We start from the raw sequence: 21,568 nt of genomic DNA, 5'->3' as shown, positions 1-21,568 counted from the left end.
GGTGGTGATTCCGGACTGTGTGGGGCTGCGGTATCTTCTTATCCGTTGGGTGGGAGTGTAACAGGAGCAGCAGCAGAGGACTTGTGGCCCTTCTAGCCGCTCTGGCGAGATGTCTATGGTATGGGACTTGCCTTGCCTGCCGCCACGTTGACCGCGTCCGCTCCCTCCCTTTCCCGGAACTGCTCTATCTCAGCAGTCGAATTCTATGGTCCCAGCGGCGCCTGTCTGCCTCGCGGTACAGAGACTCTATAGTTCCATTGGTGGGCGGGCTGAGAGGGGCATATCATGAATATTCAGAAGAATTAATGAATATTCATCATGTAGTGCCCGGGGCGGGGCAGGACGCTGGCGAGGTGACGGTCTCGCTCGGACTCTGGCCCGGGCGGCGCGGCCCGGCTCGGGTTGCCCCGGACTCATGGCTGTCGGGAGCGTGGCGGTGCGGCGCGCTGGCGGCCGGTGAGTGGGAGCGAGGGCAGCCGGGGGATCGGGGTGTATTGGGGAGGGATATGGGGGGCGCGTTGGTTGGTGGAGTGTGCGGGGGATATGGGGGCACGTTGGCTGGAGGGGGTGAGGGGGGCGCGTTTTCTGGCGGGCCATGCAGGGGGCACGTTGGGTGATGGGAGGCACATTGGCTGGAGGGGGTATGGGGTGCTTTGGTGGGTATGCGGTGGGGGCACGTTGGCTGGATGCCCCCCATACCCTCTGCCAGCCATTGCGCGCCCCCCCCCCTCAGTGGTTGGCTGGGGCTTGGGGTAGGGGACACATTAACTGCGGCACATGGGGGGCATAGCTGGAAGCAGGGAGGGAGGAAGAGGAGAGGGAAGTTGTGTGGTGTCCAGGATCCCAGGGGCCAGTCCAGGGCGGTGTGGGGCTGATTCAGCTGCCTGTGGTGGACTGGAAAGGAGCCTGAGCGTGTTCTTATATTACAGCGATGAGGGCCATACAAGTACCTAGATAGCTAGGGAAGGGGAGCTGGCAGAGCATGGGTGGTGAGGGGGGTCCATTGGGTAGCAAAAGGTGGTTGCTGGGGGAAGAGCTGAGAGAGCCTGGAGGCAGATACCCAGGGTGGGAATGTGATGTAGGAGATGTAAAACTAGCAAAGGGAGTGTGACCCAGAGAGGGGGGGAATTGTTGGAGCAACAGAACAGGAAGATGGCTTTAGCCTCAGCACTTTGGTTAGACTGTAGGATCCAACTCAAGAGTCAGGTGGGCCAGTTTTCCAAGGGATTGTGGGCTTTACCCCTCCCGTAGATGGAATCATCTCTTTTTCCCAGTTCAGGTATTTCATTGGCAGGACAAGTTAGATGCATCTTGCCAGAATGTAAAATAGCCACACTTCTTGGGCATGCGCTGGAGGTAGATCTAGAACGCTGGAGCAGTAGCTTTTCTGATTCACACTCAGTGGTGGTGATCAATCCCACCATCCAATCATGGGGCCTGGATCCTGCCTGCCGCATGAAGCATGATGTGGGGCCAAGCCTATCCCTGCCTGTAGAAGGGACGGGAAAGGATTCATATTCTCCAACATGAGGAGCCATCTTGGCTTCCTTCCTTTGGGACCCTCCAGCACAAAAGCTCTGCTGTGGAATCCCTGACTAATGAATTCTTATGAACACACTTGACCCCTGGCTGGCCTCGGACCAAGCAGGTGTATGTTCTATGCGGCAGCTCTGCAGTTTGTTCTCTTGGCATGTAAAGTCCTTTATTTTGAGGATCACTACACTCCTGGTGCCCCGAAGCTAGTCCCTGGCCTCTCCTGCAACTGTCACTGGGGATATGAGGCTCCACCATTGAAGTAGAGGAAGGGTTGATAGTCTGGTTCCAGGGAACCAGGCTCTGGGATGGGGTGGAGCAGAGATGGCTACTTCTCTGTAAAAGGCAGATTACATAGCGCACCTTCAGGAGGCCAGTGCCTGCTGGCTAACCTCACTCTCCTGCTCTTTCTCTCTCTCAGCAGTCCCCAGCCCCAGCTGGACCTACAGTTTCTGCGACGCTTCGGGAAGATCCAGGCCATCTTGTTTCCCAGATGGTCCTCCCAGAATGTGCTCATGTTCCTGACCCTGCTGAGCATTGCCCTGTTGGGTGAGCTAGTGAATGGCTGGCCTGGGTTGGGCTGGACTGGGGGACAGAGGGGAGGTGTGCAATTCCAGGCCTTTCATTGGGGTATGCTTCTTGCCCCTCCTCCTCCACTGTACCTCCTCAGCCCTTAATTTTCCCTCTGTGTTTCTTGTTGCCTCCCAGAGCAGTTGGTCATTTACCAGGTGGGATTGATCCCCAGCCAGTACTACGGGGTCCTGGGGAGCAAGGACTTCTCTGGGTTCAAAACCCTGACTACGATTGCTGTGATACTCATCATACTCAATTCCACGGTAAGAGTGGCATGTGCTCGTAGAGGGCTAGGGAGAGCAAAGAGGGATCCTATGGTAAGACAGTTACCACCTCCTCTCCTGCCCCCACCCTGTCTGTCCTCTTAGGATGGGGAGGAACAGAGAGGGACCCTATAAAAAAGGAGAGTCCTCCCTAGGTTGCAGCATGTGCTCTCAAGCCTGGGATCTGTTGGTCAGACCAGGGATCCCTTGTCAGCTTTACTCCTGGGGGAATTCTGCACTACTGCACGTGTGCATAATTAATGAGCCATGCATATTTTAAACTTTTTATGCAGAAAAAGCTTCTGCTGAAATGTTGCTGCAGTTCTGCCTTTTGCTCACCAGATGGCATTGTGGCAATAGAACACAGCAGCAGCTCCCGTCCAGCTAGGGAACAAAAAGAGCCTGCCTTCTTCACAGCGCCTGTCAGGCTGGGTCAGAAGACAGGGGCTATGAGGAGACAGACAGCGTGGGGTGCTGGGGGAGTCAGACAGGGTCTCATAAGGGCTAGTCTGGGAGGACAGACTGGGGCAGGGGCTGAATGGGAGTGGAGGCACAGGGCCAGAGGGGGGAGGGAGGTGTAGGGCCACATGGTGATGAGGGGGGATGCAGAGCTACACAGGGGCTGAGTGGGGGCACAGAGACACATGGAGACGAGAGGGTGCAGGGACACATGGGGAAGGGGGGTATAGAGCCATATAGGGACAGGGGGAAGAGTGCGGGCCACATGGGACTGGATGTCTGAGTGGGGGTGGAGGGACACATGGGGGTGCAGGAATACATGGGGATGGGCAGATGTGCCTGACTGAATGGGAGAGGCGAGGGTCTGCATGGGGGAAGCTTGCTAACAATCCCTCCCCACCCCACAAAAAACACCTGTTCCACACTTTTCCCACCCATACCCAACAGCCCTCCAAGTTCACACCCAGGCTCCTTCCCAACAATTTACTTTCCTCTCCCTCAGCTCCTCCGTTACCCCTGACTGCCCCAAGTCTTTGCACTGCTTCTGAGGAGTGCGGGAAATACAGTTCTGTATTGTAGTTTAAATGAATTATTACTTAAGTTCTGTATTAATATGCCTAGTAAGGAATCTATTTGTCAGAAAATGTTTTCTGACACCTTTTTTGTTGTCTGTATTGTTACAGACATACTTGCTGAGAGGTATTTTGTAATAAATAACCCAAAATAATTAAAACTGGTGTGATTCTGTTGTGTTGTTTTGACAAATAAAATATGCAGAATTTTGCAGAATTTGAAAATTGTGTGCAGAATTTTTAATATTTTGGCACAGAATTCCCCCAGAGTACAGCTTGCAGCGTTGCTCTTGGAGCTTAGTGCCCAAAGGGAGGGACTGGGACTCCCTTCTGCCCTGTGCAGACAGCAGAATGTGGAGTGGGCCATTTCGTTTTTTATTGCTGATTCGTTTTGGATTTGTATCGTTAAATGATTGCTCTCCCTGCCCCTCTTTCTGTCTCTCTTTGCCTCATCCCAGCTGAAAAGCTTGGACCAGTTTATCTGTAACCTGATGTATGTAAGCTGGAGGAAGACTCTCACCGAATACCTTCATGGCTACTATTTCCAGGGCCAGGTGTATTACACCCTGAACGTGCTGCGCGAGGACATCGATAATCCGTAGGCTGTTCGCAACTTCTTTCAGCCTCTTGCTTGGTGTCTCCTGAACTGCTTCTCGCTCTTTGGCTGCCATGTCTGTATATCTGGCTGCCCTTGGTAGGGGGCCGTTTTGAGCTCTCTGTGTGTGTGATTCTGTTCTGTGGGTTTTTCTCTAGGGCTGGGTGGCCTGGGCCCCTATCTCTGTGCCTGGTGGAAGGCAGTTCCTGATAGAGAACTCTCTTCATTGCCAGAAGATCTCACTGCCTGCAGGTTGGCAGAAAGTGCTGTTATTTCTGTTGGTGGATCTTCTTCTGTGCTGCCAGGTCTTACCTGCCTCATGCAGCCCCCTGCTGCCCCCACAGCCAACTCCCTCCCTCAGGGCCTTGCTTCCCTCTCAAAGACCCTCCTCTCCATGGTAGGGATGTGAGATCATCCTTTGGGCTGGTGCTATGCCCAGGGTAAATCCTTCCTCTCTGACAGGGCTCAAATATGGAGCAAGGAAAATCTGTCCACTTGAGGCTTAAAATAATGAGACTAGTTATTTGCACAGTGGTGTTGGTTATAAACGAGACCCCATGTGCTGCGCAACGTGTTATCCTGTGGCAGGGACCTTGGAACCATACAGCTGGTTCCCCTCCGCCCTCTTCCTCTCTCTCCCCAGTCTAGTTGGGACAGGCATCTTTGTTTGTTTTGATTTTAAACTACCCAGAATTTTTAATTGGATGCATGTGTTTTTCTAAAAGGTTTTGACAGCCAGGCAGGGGTCAGCCAGGGCTTTTGACACCCAGGAAAGGCTTGGGAGTTGGCTTTGTTTCTTGCAGTAAAGGCCTTTAGAACTTGAGAAGGAGGGGTATACCTTCTCTTTCCCAACCCCTTTTGGGCAGGGTCAGAGGTGACTTTGAACTTAGGAGTAGTGGGTGGAGAGTTGAATTCCTCATAGTTCATCCCAGCAAACTTTGACAACTGGCTTTTCCATTACACCCCACAGCAATATTTGCCATTGCATCAACAAGCAGGGAGAGGAGGGGTATATTAGCTGGATGATCCTGATAAAATGATGAGCAGTTAAATAGTTAATGTTGCCATTTGAATTGACATCCTTAGGCTTTTGAGAGGTCACTCCATTTAGCTGTCACCCCTCCCAGAGCTATTGTTTCAGGCTGCCTATAGATTTGTATAGTCACTGTGTTAGTTGCACTCATATCACAGAGAGAAGAGGGGCTGTATGCATTTTTTTTTTCTTCAGATTCTGAACTAAATATTTGTGGCAAAATAAAAAAACAAACCAATTCTGTAGCTAGTTACATGGCTGCCTAATGACGTTATGCACAGCCCTGCCTACAGGCTGCGGAATGGGTATTTCAGACTTGGATAACTAGTGGTACAATTCACTTCTCTTACTGGTGACACCTCCCAGGGAATTGAGCTGAGCCCAGAGATAGTTACAGGAAATGATTGCTTAATGGGGACCATAACTCTTGTTAATGGAGATGACTTCAGGTAATTTAGTCCTCTCAACTAAGAGGATCATGATCATTCTGTAATAAAAGTGATTTAGCACCACATCTGTGTGGGATGGAGATACAGGATGGCACTGAACTATGATTCTCCAGCCATGACTGGAGCTGCCGCCAACCTCAAGAAATGTTTGTTGCTGACAAAACTTTGCACTAGAGATCAAATGTGCAGAAACAGGTTTAGAAAGTAGTGCCTAAGGTCAAGATACCTGGATGCCTCATTAGTGTGATAGGCAGCCAGTGCAGAGCATGGATCAAAACCAAAAACTCACGCAAACCCAGCAGTTCCTTCAGGGAAGGAACAGAGAAGCCCCTCACCAGACTTATCTTAGTCAAATGTTTGCTTTTAACTTTGGGATGTGCACTATATAATCAGGGCCCCCTTGGTTCCTCAGCAACATGGGACCAAATCGTATGGCAGCAAGTCCTAAATTCTGCGGTGGAATGAATTTATTGTATCGCTATGGAATACATTTCATTCCCCGCCCCCAAACAAATGTGTTCTGCTATGGCTCATAATTGAAAATACTCCAGGAAATAAATGTCTGATGGGTTTTCCTCAGGGATCTTCCCCTGCACCAGGAGATTAGAGGCTAAGCAGTAATGGTGAGGTTAGCTCACACAATGTAATCCAACTGGGGACTACCTTTCTTTCTTTCTCTCTCGCTCCCCTCTGCGCTGGGGGGAATAAGTAGATGGGCATCGTCAGAGTAACACATCCAAACAGCTCAGGATTCTAGCAGGGTATCTGAATTAATATTACTTATATGGAGCCATAAATGTTGCTTAACAGACAAAGGAAAAACAACATTCTTGGCCCTGGTTTCCAGTCTAGTTAAAATGTAACTGGATAAGAGATGGTCACAAACACTTGTGAGTAGGGAGGACAGCAGCAGTAGCAGTAAGATCAATGTTATGATGGGGCAGCATAAAACCACAAAGCTGGTGCTGTTTTGGGGTTGCAGAGGGAACATGTCAAGAGTTAAGGAGGGGAGAGTCTCCCTCCCCCGGCTCTGGGGAAGCTGTGCCTCCTGTACTGTGTTGGTTCAGGGCACCTCCTTCCCAGGCAGATATTGACAAATTGAAAGGAGTTCAAAGGAGAGCAGTGAAAGTGAGGGATTGATTTATGGAGAAAGTTTTGAAAAATATGTGTAGCTTGCATAAGGGGCCAGCCTACACGCTAAACATAATCTGGTCAAGCTGCTGATTACAGCAGCGTCAGCCTTTGGCAGCGTGGATATGGCCCCTAATTGTGTTGTTAACTGTGTACGTGTAATCAGGCTAAGAGGTCTGGAAGTGACTTGGTGGTTTTGTAGTGCCAATGGGGCTCCAAGAGATCCCTAAGTAGGGGCAGGGTTGTGAGCACCAAGAAGGGAGAAGGAACATTGTGCTTGGAAGTTGTTAATGGCATCTTAATAAGTCCTGTCAGGTTGTGGAACGGTTTTGCAAGGGAAGTGGTGGAAGCCCCATTACTTGCTTCCTCAAAAACTGGATTGGACAAAACCCTGAGAATAGACAATGGAACAGCCCTCCCCAGGGTGTGGGGTGGAAGCGGTGGGGGAAGGAACTAGGTGAGTCCTGACAGGGCTTTATTATCTCTTGTTCTGATTTGTTCTTGCTTTCATGCTTGGCTTTAACAGTGTTGTTTTATGTCGAGCAGAGACCAGCGAATCAGTCAGGATGTGGAGAGGTTCTGCAGACAGCTAAGTTCCATGGCCAGTAAACTCATCATCTCTCCTTTTACACTGGGCTACTACACCTATCAGTGCTTTCAAAGGTAGGATCTCTGCACCTTCCCATTGGAGTACTGCACCTCTTAGAGCTGCTTTCATACCATTCCCGGGAGTGCTACGGTTCTCAGAACTCAGTGGCTGGGAATTTGAATCCTGGCACTAGCACATGGTGTGGGATTCCTGGCACTGATTTGGTGGGGATGACTCTGACTATGCGGGGGGCGGGTAGAGGTCCTAGACCTAGTATACTGGAGTTCATGTGTAATAGTGGGGTGGGTATTGCTGAGACTACCCTCCCAGTCTAGTGTGTGGCCTTTCCTGGGTTTGCTAGCTAACCTCTCTCCATCTTCCCCTTTAGCACCGGCTGGCTGGGCCCAGTAAGTATCTTTGGGTATTTTGTCATTGGGACAGTTGTTAACAAGGTGCTGATGAGTCCCATTGTGTCGAAACTGGTGCATCAGGAGAAGCTGGAGGGGGATTTCAGGTGAGTGGCTGGAGTCTTGCTGTCACTGACCCTTCCTTTCTGGAATTGCTCTGCTTAATGCCAGCCTGCTCAGTCCCTAGTCCAGTCCACTCAGTGTTTGACCCATATGTGGCTAATCTCCCCACTCCTCTGACTAAGCAAGTCAGCCTGCTCAGCTCCTCTGAGCCCACAACCAGCCCACTGAACCCAGCCTCGGAGACCCCCATCTGGGATCAACGCGCTAAGTCCCACCCATCCCTGCCACTAGAGTGTGACCTGGTGAGACAGCGCCCCTTGGTCTCCGTTGGTCCAGCCATCAGTGTTTTCCACTGATCCCTTGCTGCTGCTGTTAATTGCAGTGAGGTGCTGTGGAGTAGAGGGAGCATGGAGCTTCTGTTAAGTTGGATCTTGATCCACATTCACCAAGGATGGTGGCTGAGACTTGAGGCATTCCTCTTCCTCCCACCACACACATGCACTTACCTTCATGATATGCCTGAAATCCCCACACACCCTTAGGTCTTCTAAATCTCTCCTTATGCAACAGGGCATAAACTGGAAAGGTATTGGTCAATGACCAGGTGCATTATAAGAGTTTGACAGCTTCCTCTGAAGCATCCAGCATCCGTCACTGTCAGAGGTGTGGACAGCAGAGCAGATGTGCCCATTGGTGTGATACGGTGCAACATGGGGATGCCGGATTAGATGGGCTCATTGATCTGATCCAGTGTATCAGAGCTACTGGGCTAGTAAACAAGCTATGGGATACTGGGCTGTCCCAGCAAGTGGAATGCCAGTGGTCCCGTGTGATTGGTGCAGAAGGGAGGAGACCAAACTAGACCCTAAACTGACCTGCTCTGATTGTACCTATGTATAGGGCAGTGTAGTGCCCTTCTGAACCTTGCTCAAGGCCTCTGGTCCTATGTTCAGGCCCATTCCTGGGCTAAGAATCTGTCAGGTCACTCAGCATGATGGCAGGAGCAGGGATGGATTTTTCTGTTGCGGGGATGTTCATTGTGTAATCTGTGGGGTGGTCGCGTCTCACCTTTTGGTTTGCGTTGTGCAGGTTCAAGCACATGCAGATTCGTGTAAATGCAGAGCCAGCTGCTTTCTACAGGTAAATGATGGACTAACCTGTTTCTTCTCATCTCGTCTCATGGATCCTTCCAGCTCCTAGAGTAACTGCTCAGTTCACACATTCCAGAACAGTAAGGGAAGGGACCTATCCTATTGCTTGCACTGCCTTGTCCTGTCCTGTTTGTTTAAGGGCCCTTGTCCCTGCCCCCTGTGTCTGGTACCAGGTGTCTAACTTGCTGCTCTGCTATGATCAAAGTGCAGGGCCTGTGCTGGGTCCTACAGTTCCTTTAAGAAAAAGTGCGTGTAGGAGAGTTTCCTAGACCTGTAATTGTGCCACAGTGCCTTCCTTTGTGTTCTGCACAGCACCTGCTGTCAGTGGTCAATAAATAACTCAGGTGCATTAAAATCCTAGGAGTTGGAGAGGAACAACCCTTTCCCCTCTCCCCCTTCTTCAGGGTCCAGTTTAGGATTATTCTATGGCCTACAGACCATTTTCTGGTGCATCAGTCTGGGGCCTCTTCTACTGCTCTGGGAGACTGTTCAAGGGCCTCATCCTATCCTGTTAAGATCCTCTCCTGAGATCTGTTCTAAGGTTCCCTTTTCCTAATTTGATCCTGCTACTCTCTCCTGTTTCCCCTTTGTTGTCAGCCCAGCTAGACAGATTTCAGTTCTTTCTCTCTCTCCTCCTAACTCAGTCCCTCTGGCCACCTTGTTGCTCTTCTCTGAACTGCATCCACTCTGTCAATGTCTGCTGCTCCTGAGGTGCCCAGAACTGAGCGTGCCCTCCTAGGTGGGACCTGCCCAGTGCTGTATGGTGTCTGCAGTGCCTCCCAGCATTGTACCAACAAGCTCTTTACCCACCTGAACCAGATCATTACTAAAGATGTTGCATCCAACTTGCTAGAACCCTGATGTCTGTGGGCCCCCAGTTTGATAAGGTCTGGAGTGGAGTGCCTGGCTGTGGGCTATGAAGGTCAATGTTCCCCTGACCTTCTAGCCTTAGCATTATGGGATCTTGTCACTGGGGGACAACAGGGGCTGCCCCATTCTCCAGCCCTCTCTGTCTCCATTGTGTATATGGCTCACTGGCCTGATCTGGTTGATCACCTGTAGCGCTTCTCCCTCCATCGATCTAGCCCAGTGCTGTGCCCATGTGGTGATAACAATAATGGGAGCTGGGGACAAGTATCTTCACTGCTGTATCATCTAGATGTGCTGTGAGTTAAGTTGGACAATATGGTGGTAAAAGCACCTGCACTGGACCTACACTGGCAGCTCCACCGGGGTTAGCCCCATGCACCGCTCTGCTGGGGCTAGAGTTGGTAGAAATTCAGCGTGGACACAGCCTGCGTTTGAATACTAAACATTTTATCTTTTTCTGCTTTTCACCACCTGAGGGCGCTGTAAACATTGTGAATGAATGGAAGTAGCTGTTGCAGGCCTCAGCCCAGGTGATTTGGTGTGTAAATGGAGCTCTCTGGTGCAAGGATCTAGGCTCCCAGTGTGCAGTCTGAGGGGTGTGGATCTAAGAGTCAGCAATGACTGCGACTATATGAGCACCTACTAAAGCTGGGGTGGGAGAGGAGCCCCCTTCCAGGCTTGAAATCCAGTCTTAGTCAGACAGTTCCAGGGACATGAATGCAATAGACAGAGATTCACCTGGATTAGCTATGTCAAGTACTTCACGGTTTGGCTTCTCAGGATGTTGAAGACCTGAGCCAAAGTGACCCACAAGAGACCAGTAATCAGTCCATTGCTGCTCCAGCAACGGTTATAGAGCAGGGGCCAAGGTAAGGCCTGGGCATCTTGGTGGCTAGATGTCACCTCCGCAGCTTGTCTCACTGCTTCCCTTTCTGGCTCCAGGAACACTGCGGTGTTTTGTCCATCCATTCCAGAAGGCTCTTTGTTCAGGTGCATGAAGTAGCCCCACGGGGGCCCTAGTCCGGTGTTGGTGTCATCACTTGCATCTTTTTTGCTCTCCATGTCTAATAGAAATATCAAGGTGCTCTGGCAGATTCTTTCTCAGGGCCACCTGCCTCAGCTGAGGAGCTCCTCAAAGGCACATTCACCAGGCATCTGGGTATTTAGTGCTTTGCCTCCACAATAACATTGCCCAGATACTATGGTGATGGGCATGCTCCAGATAACTACAATAGTCCTGCAATGCTTTCATCACGCTGCAGTGCACCCAGTATGTGATGGCTTTGCTAGATCCATGGCATGCTACTGTCTTGTTTTGCAGAGCTGGGCAGGTAGAGCACATGAGAACTGACCGCCGGTTGCAGAGCCTCCTGCAGACACAGAGGGAGCTGATGGGCAAAGAACTGTGGCTCTACAGTAAGTGAAGAATTTCCTTAATTTGCAGGGGCATGTGGCAGCTTCATCAGGATAATCATCAGGGCTGGGGAGTGAGTCCCCAGGGACATATAGGAGTGCTGGCTACTCCTCCACTGCTCCTGGCTGCAGGAGGCCATACATATTGGTGTACTGGCACCTCAGGTGTTTGTTGTGGGGGCATTGCCTTCCTAGAGGAGAACCCAGGAGAGAATGACATTGGGTGTCACACTAATGCCTTGGGGGAGATACTGGCAAAGCCAGAGGACCAAATCAGGAAACGGGTTCTGCCGGAATCCAGACTCTGAGGGGAACAGGTGGCAGCAGCACTTGGGATTTCAGTCATCCACACTAAGGGTACGTCTATACTTACCTCCAGGTCCGGCGGTAAGCAATCGATCTTCTGGGATCGATTTATCGCGTCTTGTCTAGACGCGATAAATCGAGCCCGGAAGTGCTCGCCGTCTACGCCGGTACTCCTGCTCGGCGAGAGGAGTACGCGGAGTTGACGGGGGAGCCTGCCTGCCACGTGTGGACCCGTGGTAAGTTTGAACTAAGATACTTCGACTTCAGTTACGTTCAGCTGCGTATCTTAGTTCGAAGTTGGGGGTTAGTGTGGACCAGCCCTAAGAGTGTCAGGGAAACTGTGCTCTTGGAAGGGAGAAGGGTTGGTGGAAATGAATGGGAGCTGTTCTGAGGCCATGTCTGTGTAAAGCATGTCCCTCTTGCCGTGGTGCTGCCTGGAAATCTTGACTGTGTTCCTCATCCTAGCCCTGCCTGAGCCAGTCCCTTAGTACTTAGGATCAAGGGCAAGGGAGTGACTTGCCTTCAGGGTAGAATCTCAAGCTTTGCAAACAGTGGAGTGGTGTATGTGGGAATTCTGAACACTTGAGCGTTTCTGCCTTTCCTGTGTTCCTTAGGAAGGTCATTGATGTAAGCTTCCTGCCCCAGCCAGATCCCCCGGATATTCCTTCCTGCGTCCTGGCTTGGCTGGCCACTTTGCTTCCCCATGTTTCTAAGAGACAGCGGGGGCTCTGGCTTTTGGAAACAAGTAGGCTGGGTGGATTTTGCCCTGTCTAAGGTATTCTGGCTGTGTGGGTGGTGGTATCTGGATGGCTTTTTCTCCACTTTGGTGCCCTGGCTGGGGGAGCTTCATGCCAACAGGTTTCATCCTTGTGATGTGGGTCTTTTGCTGTCTTTTGTCTTGGCCCCCAAGGTGTAGTGTGAGGCATGTGAATGGGGGGAGGGGAGGACTAGTTCTGTTTGGCCTCAGAAATTGGACTTGGGTTTGCCTGGGACAGAGGGTGCTCCCTGCTCATTAACTCCTGCCAATGTGTTTATATCCAGTTGGGATCAACACCTTTGACTATCTGGGCAGCATTCTGAGTTACGTGGTGATTGCCATTCCCATCTTTAGTGGTGTCTATGGTGACCTGGATCCAGCACAGCTGAGCGCTCTGGTCAGCAAGGTGAGTTCAGCACCATCTCCCAGAGGAACGTTTTCCATGTGCTGCGGTTCTTCCCCTTGCACCCTGCAGGACATTAGGCCAGGGAATGTGACAAAGCACAGGCTGACCCAATCCTGAAGGTCTGGTGCTAAATCCAAAGAGAGCGATGTGCTGTGCAGGGCTGGGCTCCAGCGGAAGGGGTGGCTGGTATTGAGAGCAGAGCGAGCAGTGCGCTGCGAGAGGCGGTGCTGGAGGTTGGGGGGGTGACTGCCCCTCGGTAGGGATGCTTACTTCACTGGGTCACATTCAGGATATTCTTTGCCAACATAAGGGCTAGAAACATAGGCCCTGTGCCCGCAAACTCTTAGGTGTGTGATTGACTTGGTGCACTCACGTATGGAGAGCTAATCTCACACACAGGCATTTGCAGGATCAGACCCTCCTTTTTTTAAACGAAATGTTACATACTGATGAGACAGCACGAGGCATCGGAGCAGGGCTGGGCCCATGTAGCACTGCCAAGCCCACTGCTTCTGCTGACTGAAGAGAGGCTGCAGCAGCTGGCTGCTCATGGAACCAAACTGTCCACAAACCAGATTCTTGGCTCCAAAAGCCCCTGTGTGCATGGAACTGCTCTGTCTAGAAGGCTGATCTCTCTCCCGCTTTTGTTGCCTCACTAGGCCCCTAGGGAGGGGCCTCCAAATCTGACTGGTTCCCATCTGAACAAAAACAGTCTGAGACTGGTAATGCAGATCTAAAAGTAGCCAGCTTAGCATTCCAGGCTGTGTAGCAGAGACATGCATCCGAGAGTAGCAGACCACTTCCAGTACAGGGTGGGGGGGAAATGGTCAGCGTGACACCAGGGAGAGGACACTGATCCCAGTGCTGGCAGGAGTCGCAGTGCAGCTTAGCAGAACTCATGGACGTACTAACCGAACAGCTGTAGCCTGTTTATTCAGAATTCCGGTGGTTCTTCTGATTGTTCCTCTTTCACTTAAAGCGGTTAGAGGCTTTAACCCTTGGAGTACTGAGAGGAGCTCCCTACTGGCTGGAATTCCTAAGGCATTAGTGTGAGGCACGCGTCTAGGGCTCTAGGGAGTGTTCAGGCCAGTGGGGATTCCTGTGGGGAATGAGTCCTGGTGCCCTCTCCTCCCCGAGTCCTACCACCAGGCCCCCCGGCCAGGTATTGGGTTTGCAGTGGGCTGATCATGTTCCCTACAGGGATGGCCTTATGGGAGGCAGTTTGCTCAATGGCTGTGGGGAGAGAGAAAGGGACACCGGGAGGGATCTCCCCTGGGTCAGTCTACAGGCTGGTGCAGGTGAGCCCTGTTAAGTCTCTTGTCCGGTGCCGCTTTCTCTGTCGTTTGTCCCCCTTTGGGTCATCCCTCTCCTAGAGTCTGAGCGACTGCACATGTCTAACTGTGATGGCTGCCCCTAGCTGAGAATATGGTATCCCATTGCTGCTTGCTTGCTGGCTGTGAGGGCAGGCACAGCCACCTCAGCTCTGGGCGCTGCTGCCCCGTCGCCGTGCTAACTCTTCTCTCGGCGTGTGATTTTCTGGCAGAATGCCTTTGTCTCCATTTACCTCATCAGTTGCTTCAGCCAGCTCATCGATCTCTCCGCCACCTTGTCTGACGTGGCTGGCTACACACACAGGTGAGAGTTGCCCTCCCTTATCCTGTCATCAGGAGAGGGAACCTTCTTGGTGCCCCAGTGCAAGGCTTCTGGGAATGTCCCAGTCTGCGGCTCTGGCAGAAGTGGGGAAGCTTGTACCCTAGGTAGGGCTCCTTGGAAAGGGATGATTGCTAATGTGGGGTTAGCTTGTACGAGGTGTCATTCTTAGTATGAAGATAGCATCCACAGACCCAAACCCAGATGGTGCTAGGCATGGTCCCAGAGAACTCGCACTCAAAGATCACTGCCATGGGCCCATTTGGAACCGAGGTTGGCAGGGAGCGCTTCTCTCCAGAGGCTGGGTGCTGATTGCCTATGACTGGAATCTCCTTGCCAGAAGAGGCCACTGAGGAGGCGAGATGCTGAGTGGAAGGATAGCTCTTCCTTTAAAATATGCCTTAGTCGCAGCCCACTAATGTCCATGTACTTTCTAGTCCAGTGAGTAGTTTGCAATGGAAGGCACTGAACTGGCTGCATCTCCTTCCCAGCATCCCTCCTAAAGCTCCCCATGATGCCCCCTGCTTAGGAACTCTGGGTAATTAAAAAACAAAAGAGAACTCTTTTTAACCTCCTTCCATTCCCCCACGAGTGGACGTCCTGTCAGTGGTTCAGCCTGGCAGCTCTGTAGGGTAGGACTTGCTCTGTGTCCTGTACAGCCCTGAGCACGTTGCATTAAATACAATCTGTTAAGAAGCCCAGTGAGGACAGGAGCTGGAAGGTGGGGAGAGGGCTGCGGAGTCACGTCTGTCCCTCTTGCTATCCCCTCTGTCTTACAGAATTGGGGAGCTGCAGGAGACACTGCTGTCTCTCTCCAGGAAACACCGTGATTGTGAATCAGAAGCCAAAACCAACTGGGACTTTGACAAGTGAGTATCTGCGGCCAGCCTGAGCTTGGGATGGTAACTTACTGTCTGCAGCTGGGTTTCCAGGCTGTGGGAAAAACTCTCACGTTCATCAGGCATTTTGGATGTGCCTCTGGGATGATAAAATAGGGTTTCCTCCAAACACTGCAGCCTCGGGTCCTTCTCCCTTGAATTCCCCCAGGGGTGCTATAAGGAGGGGCAGAGGTCTGCATCCGTTGTGCCTGAGGAATAGGCACAGATTAAACAACCATTGGGTATGTCCCTAAAATCTCCCCGAGGCAGGGAAGTATGTTCATATCACTGGAAAATCAAGGAATCTGTAGCCTTAGAAATCAACCAGCTCAATAAGAGGCAGGTGCTGGTAGCCAGGTGTTTGTGAAAAAGCCCTTTGAGGCCAGCAAGTCGAGCCCCCTACTGCCAATGTATTCGTAGTCATGTGATCTGTTACTGGCTGCCTCCTCTCCCCTCCAACTGTCACGCTCACCTGTCGCATCGTGTTTCAAATTAGTTTATAAGCTGTTTGGGGCAGGGAGCATGTCTTCATGTGCGTGCATGTGCATGTAGCACCCAGTACAGTGGGGTCCTGATCCCAACTAGGATTTCAGGGCACGACCATAGTGAAAATGGTAAATAAGTCTCTAGAGAGAGAGAAGCTCTATCTAGTCTGCTCCGACCCCAGCAGCCAGTGGGATTATTCTTGATAATGTGTTCTCCAGGGCTTTGGCCAGTTTCAGGCTCCCTCTGGTTCCTCAGTATGGGGCTCTCCTTCAGCATTTTCCTACTTGCTACTGTCCCAGATCATCACATCCTGTCGGACATGGCAGCCCCTGCATTTGGGGGGTGTTTCTACACTTTTGAATGTGTTCCTTCCATTGGTGGGATTAGTACCAGTACTTGGAGGGGTGGGGACCTGACGGCGTGTTCAGGGGCATGGGTCAACCTTTCCAAACCTAGACGTCTGAAGGCAGGCCTGAATCAAAGTGGCCTGCCTTTCGCGGATGAGGACTGCAAGCCCCAAAGTCTGAAAATCCTGGCCTTGGCCTCTAACTGTCAGATGCCTCTGGCCAGCAAAGTGACTTCTGTTCCTGCCATTTCTGCTGCCCCCGTGCTCCCGGATTCCTTCCTGCCGGGTTCCTGGGCCTGAGCAGGTTGCTGAGGAAATGGATGAATTTGTTGCTAGCTGAGCCCAGAGTGCAGTTCCCATTGTTGTGGGCAGTGAGGCTTGAAGCAGAATGAGCAGTTTGGTTCCTGCAGTCTGATGGTTTTTGACTTGCGGTCTGAGAAGATTGGGTCTGGGAGCCCCACTGAGTATAACTTGTGTAATAGCAGCCACAGCCCCCCCCACAGGATCTGGGCCCTTTTGTGCTGGGGGCTGGACAAACATCTACAAAAACAGCCTCTACCTCAGAGAGCTTACGCTCTAGATAGATGAGTGAGGGGAGAAGGGAGACAGTGGGATCTAGGTCTCGTATTCATAGGAGGGTGTGTATGTTTTAAAAAGTTATGACTGAATCGTCCACACTCTCCATCTCTTGTCCTGTCCATCATTAAGTTGCTGATTCCTTACACATTGTTTTCCAGCTTGAATCTGTTTAATTCTGGATTGAAGTGCGGCCCCGCTATGAAAGGGCCTCATAAGGTATGTCTACACTGCAAAGAAAACCCTGTGGCAGCGAGTCCCAGAGCCTGGGTCCTTGAGCTTGCACTACGGGGCTAACAGTAGCAGTGTAGACTTTCCCACTTGGGCTTGGAAACCATCCCCTTTGCCAGGTTTCAGAGCCCGAGCTCCAGCCCAAGCAGTAATGTCTACACTGCTATTGCTAGCCCTGTAGCGCGAGCCCTGAATCAGCTGACCCAGGCTCTGAGACCTGCTGGCATGGTCTTTTTTTTTTTTTCCAGTGTAGACCATCCATGGGGGCTGTGTATTCCCAGTACAGCCTTCCAGAGCTAGCAACTGCTATGGCAATGTTTCCACAAGGTGGAACTGGAGATCACAGTTCGTGGTTACCCTTTGCCAGAGCCCCTGCTGCAGGCCAGTGGCTTGTGTGGTCCGTGCTGTGGTTTTGTGCTCGGTCACTGATTAGCCCATTATTTCACAGCGTAGCTGGTATAAATGACACCTTAGTACCCCAGTAACTGGTGCTTTTTAACTCCGAAGGGTGGAATCTGTTGAGTTTTTCAGTAGGCACCAGTCGCCATGATATCTAGGCCCTAAATATGACATTAGGGGAGGATAAGTCATTTGAAAGGCATCTGCTCCTCACCACCTCAAGGCTCAGTCACTTACCCTTGGCTCTTTTCTTCTGTCTCTGCCTTGGTTTCTGGGCTCCAGTGGTCCTGGAGAGCAGACTGTGCTGGGGGATACAGCCTTCCTCCTGGAGCGAGTCTCTCTCTCGGTTCCATCCTCGGACAAGCTGCTCATCAAGGACCTGGACCTACGGATTTCCCAAGGGAACAATCTGCTGATCGTGGGGAACACTGGCACGGGGAAGACATCACTCCTGAGGGTCCTTGGTGGCCTCTGGGAGAGCACACGGGGTAAGGATGGTGACTCCTCCAAAACCTCATCCCACTAAATGGAGGGCAGGAGTTGGTGCTGCCCCAGGGAGGCTGGTGGGTGGAACTTGCGTCACTTGTGGGAAGTTGGGGCCTGTGGCACTTGAGTGTGAGTGCTGTCACTGGTGCATTCGAGCTGTCCCCTCTCCCGTATGCTGTGGTGTAAACTTCTCATCAGTGCACTCTGCTGAGCACCTGACCTCTGATCCGTGGAAGCGTGATCATTACCTAGTGCTTGCATCTCACTAATGCAGGCCTGTGCACCGGGAAAGGGCTAGAAGGTGAGCTTGTGAATTGGTGTGACTCTGTCTCTTGGATCTATGCAGGGAACATCCACATGCTGACCTGCTTTGGCCCCCATGGGGTGGTGTTCCTGCCACAGAGACCTTTCTTCACAGATGGAACCCTGCGAGAGCAGGTGAGTCAGTTTGGTGCAGGGCTCCCACAGGCCGGCCGCACAAAGCGTGACAGTCCAAGTCCCTAGTTGCACTCAGAGCAGATGAGACGGGACAAGCAACCCCAGTGCTAGGAAACTGTGGGCTGCATAAAGGCTCATAGGAGAGAGGACTGGTGATAGCTCATCTCCTCGTGTCTGAGTTCTGGGCACAGCGTGTGGCTGTGATGAACTCCATGTCCAGCTTCCTCTGACATGGGTCTGTGTTTGGTTTGTTCAACCAGGTGATTTATCCTCTGAAGAAGATTTATCCAGTTTCAGGTGAGTGGAAATTAATTGAAGCAGCTACTAAATGATCACTGGCTGCACCTGTCCTGTACACCCCACTGGCACATTTTTTTTCCAGCCCAGCCACCTCCCTGCCGGTCCGTACATCAGCAGCACTAACTCATTCTGCTTTTGCTGCCCTTAGCGTTTCCTTGAAAGCCTTATCTGTGTCTGTAGTTCAGCTCCATGCTCTCCATACACTTCCGGGAGGAGGATTCGCTCTTGTGAACAGCCCTTTGTGAAGCCACGTTGGCCGTTTTTTGTCCCTTGTGCTCGGCATCCTTAAATTTAAATTTTATTTAAATTTAAATAGGATATCTCCATTAATTTATTCTATCTCCTAGAACTGGAAGGGACCTTGGAAGGTCATCAAGTCCAGCCCCCTGCCTTCACTAGCAGGACCAAGTACTGATTTTGCCTCAGATCCCTAAGTGGCCCCCTCAAGGATTGAACTCATAACCCTGGAATCATTGTTCATTGCTACTTATGTATGGAATCTTCTAGGATTCCCTGCTGATTTCCATACATGTGTGTGGAGTGGGGGAAGTACTCAAATCACCCTTACTACACTTCTCAATTCCCCCAGATTCTGGATTAGTCAAACACTGAGTCTGCACCTTCTGATCAGTAAGAAGTAGGTCCATGAAGGGTATCTTAGGAGTGGGATGTCCCCATGAGAATAGGATCAGTTGATTCAAGTACTCGGGGTGCTGTGGATTTTCTCTTTCTCAGTGCTGTAGTAGTTGCCCACAACACTCCTTTGTTCTTTGTAATGTTACCCAACATATTTCATCACCAGCCCCCTTCAGAACCAAATTGTCTTATTGTCATGGTAAATAATAGATATTTCGTTAGATTTTTGAAAGCACCTTTCCCAGCAGATCTAGAGTGTGTGTGTGTTTGTGTTTAAAATTTATACACACACATACACACACACACACACACACAAAGCTTAAAAAAAAGTGCTCCGCAGAGTACCCATCCAAAGTTTACCCAGACCACAGGGCTACTTGACAGCCCATGACTGGACGTTCCTGCTCCTGGATTTGTTGTGTTATCCTCCTGTTGGATGGCGGGTATTTATTGCTATACCATGGTGGGTTGGACAGTCATTTCTTGTAACTTTTATTGTGTTTTATGACTGCTCCACAGAGTATAGAGCCTGCCTAGGGAGCCTATTCTAAATAAACTTAACCCCTCACAAAGAACCTGAGAAAATAGCTGGACTTTGCATTATGTCCTGAAGGCAAATGAATCCTGGTTCTGTCAGACCCATAGGAAGTGTGTTCCAGAGTCAGCCCTGCTGTGGGTGGTATCTCTTCCCCCCCCTTCCCCTCCCCAAAGCACACCCCTGTGACCGATGTCGCCAGGAGTCAAGCCTTGTAGGACTCTATCAAGTCTGACTGGAAGCCAGTGCAGACTGCAGAGCTCCAGTGTAATGTTGTCTGAGTGAAGTAATGCCCAATAAGCTGGCAACTCCATTCTGCTTCCAGATAGGCTGGAGGCATAGCCACATGTAGAGTGCATTGTAGTTGCCTAATGTCAAGGTGGCAAAAGCTAACTTCACTTCAGAGAGGCACTTGGTAGGTACATGGCTCTTCTGCTCAGCTTCCACATCAGCTCACATGTCCATTTTAGATTCCAACTGACTGGCTTGTTTTAGCTCTGATATAGTCCCTTCATTTGTTGGAACTTCTTGTTCCCCTCCCAGAACTCCCCATTTGCTGGTGCCTGTGTTCTGACCCCTGGGATTTCCCGGCTTGCAATATGAGGGTTAGAGCTTTGAGGCAGTCTTGCTTAAGGCACGTTTCTGTGGCAGTTGGGCACCGTCAGAACTACTGAACCCTTGGTCTCTGTGTTCGGGCTGTTTCTCCTCCCTTGTTCTCCACTGACCTAGGCTCTAGATACAGTTCTGAAACCTCTGCCTAGAGTGGCAAGTCTGTTCTGTTCATGGTGCTGCTCCTGGATGTTGGTGTTTAACCTCCCCTGCATGTGGTGCGCCTGTAGGAGCTGCTTGAGGATTAGCCTTGGGCCGAAGGTTGGAGTGTGAAACCTGCAGCTCTTCAGTGGTTCAGACAGTCAAAAGTTAGACTTTAAATGACTTTATTAAAAAATAAACAAGCCACCAGAAACACTCATGGGAAGCAGTGGGAGATTTGGGCCCCTGTTGGCCAATCTTTGGTGATCCCACGAAGGTGTTGCCCTAGCGGTGTTGTTGTCCTGGACATGTTGATGATGCTCTTTGTGTTCTAGGGTCTGCAGATGATGAGAGGATCCTGCAATTCCTGGAGCTAGCTGGGCTGGTGAGTTGCTAAGGGAGCTGACAACAGCATAACTGGCCTGTGCTATCACTGGAGGCACTGGGCTGTCCTACCTCTCCTGGCAGGGCAGCACAGTGCTGAATGTCATGTGCAGGGTGTTCTCTATAACCTGGACAGAACCCTCCCACTAGGCTCAACAGAGGCGGAGTATTGCCTTGGAAGGTGCGACACCGGTGAGGAGGTGGGAACGTCCCAAGGGCAGGAGTGACACCGGGTTGGGAGAAGGATTGTCATGGGAAGGTGAAATCAGGAGGCACATTTGTGGGGGAGGTGACTTTGGGAGAAGGATGGAAAGGGATTATTGAGGACAGCACTGGGGACAAAGGGAGTGGTTCTATTCAGGCTGTATCTGCCATGGGAGGCTGTTGGTCAGAGCTGGGGACGTGCTCAGATTTTCATTAGTCTCTTTCCTGTGTCATTTGCAGTCTGATTTGTTGGCGCGCACAGGGGGTCTGGACCAGCAGGTGGATTGGAACTGGTAAGGCTGGTGCAGTGTCTGAGGCTGGGTTTGTGTAGATCTCCTGGTTAGTGGAAGTGAGTGTGGAGCAGTCACACAGAGCTGACCTGACTTCTGAGGGGAATATCCTCTGCATCCAGCCGCATGGGGTAAGGGAATGGTATTTGGGAACAGATGTCATTTTAGCATTGAGAGTCGGTTCCTGCCCCTAGCGTCTGAGTCTGATAGTCCCACATAGGCACATCTGCTCCCAAGGCAATCTGAGATCCCTGGGGCTGCAGAGCCACCCCTAAGCTCTGAATCTGACAGCTCTGGGTGCTGGGCTTAGAAAGGAGTTGGCTCCCTGTGAACGTGGCGGGGGTGGAGGGGTGGTCTGAGTGCCTCGGCAGGAGACTGCTCTGTGATGCAGACAGTGAAGATGGCTCAC

At 51.2% G+C, this 21,568-nt stretch overlaps 1 protein-coding gene across 3 annotated transcripts in view; it reads left to right on the top strand.

Annotated features, from left to right (window-relative positions):
• The first annotated feature begins 256 nt into the window (after nt 1-256).
• The window catches only part of ABCD4 (ATP binding cassette subfamily D member 4), a 27,445-nt gene continuing 6,133 nt past the window's right edge, over nt 257-21,568 (top strand). The window contains exons 1-16 of one of the 3 annotated variants that reach the window (XM_054024898.1): nt 257-456; nt 1,958-2,082; nt 2,242-2,369; nt 3,859-3,998; nt 7,155-7,271; nt 7,586-7,711; nt 8,757-8,807; nt 11,010-11,104; nt 12,449-12,570; nt 14,114-14,205; nt 15,000-15,089; nt 17,419-17,624; nt 17,969-18,060; nt 18,321-18,357; nt 20,617-20,666; nt 21,110-21,162. In XM_054024898.1, coding sequence (XP_053880873.1) covers nt 416-456; nt 1,958-2,082; nt 2,242-2,369; nt 3,859-3,998; nt 7,155-7,271; nt 7,586-7,711; nt 8,757-8,807; nt 11,010-11,104; nt 12,449-12,570; nt 14,114-14,205; nt 15,000-15,089; nt 17,419-17,624; nt 17,969-18,060; nt 18,321-18,357; nt 20,617-20,666; nt 21,110-21,162 — 1,565 coding nt within the window. In that variant the 5' untranslated portion in view covers nt 257-415. Of the gene's footprint in view, nt 457-1,954; nt 2,083-2,241; nt 2,370-3,858; nt 3,999-7,154; nt 7,272-7,585; nt 7,712-8,756; nt 8,808-11,009; nt 11,105-12,448; nt 12,571-14,113; nt 14,206-14,999; nt 15,090-17,418; nt 17,625-17,968; nt 18,061-18,320; nt 18,358-20,616; nt 20,667-21,109; nt 21,163-21,568 lie in introns of those variants that run through there. The other 2 variants (XM_054024897.1, XM_054024899.1) reach the window with 2 other exon arrangements.

The sequence above is a fragment of the Malaclemys terrapin genome, chromosome 4 (genome assembly GCF_027887155.1).
Source record: "Malaclemys terrapin pileata isolate rMalTer1 chromosome 4, rMalTer1.hap1, whole genome shotgun sequence".
Classification (NCBI taxonomy): domain Eukaryota; kingdom Metazoa; phylum Chordata; order Testudines; family Emydidae; genus Malaclemys; species Malaclemys terrapin.
Note: the sequence above shows the minus strand (reverse complement) of the source record. Positions and strands in the feature narration are given on the sequence as shown.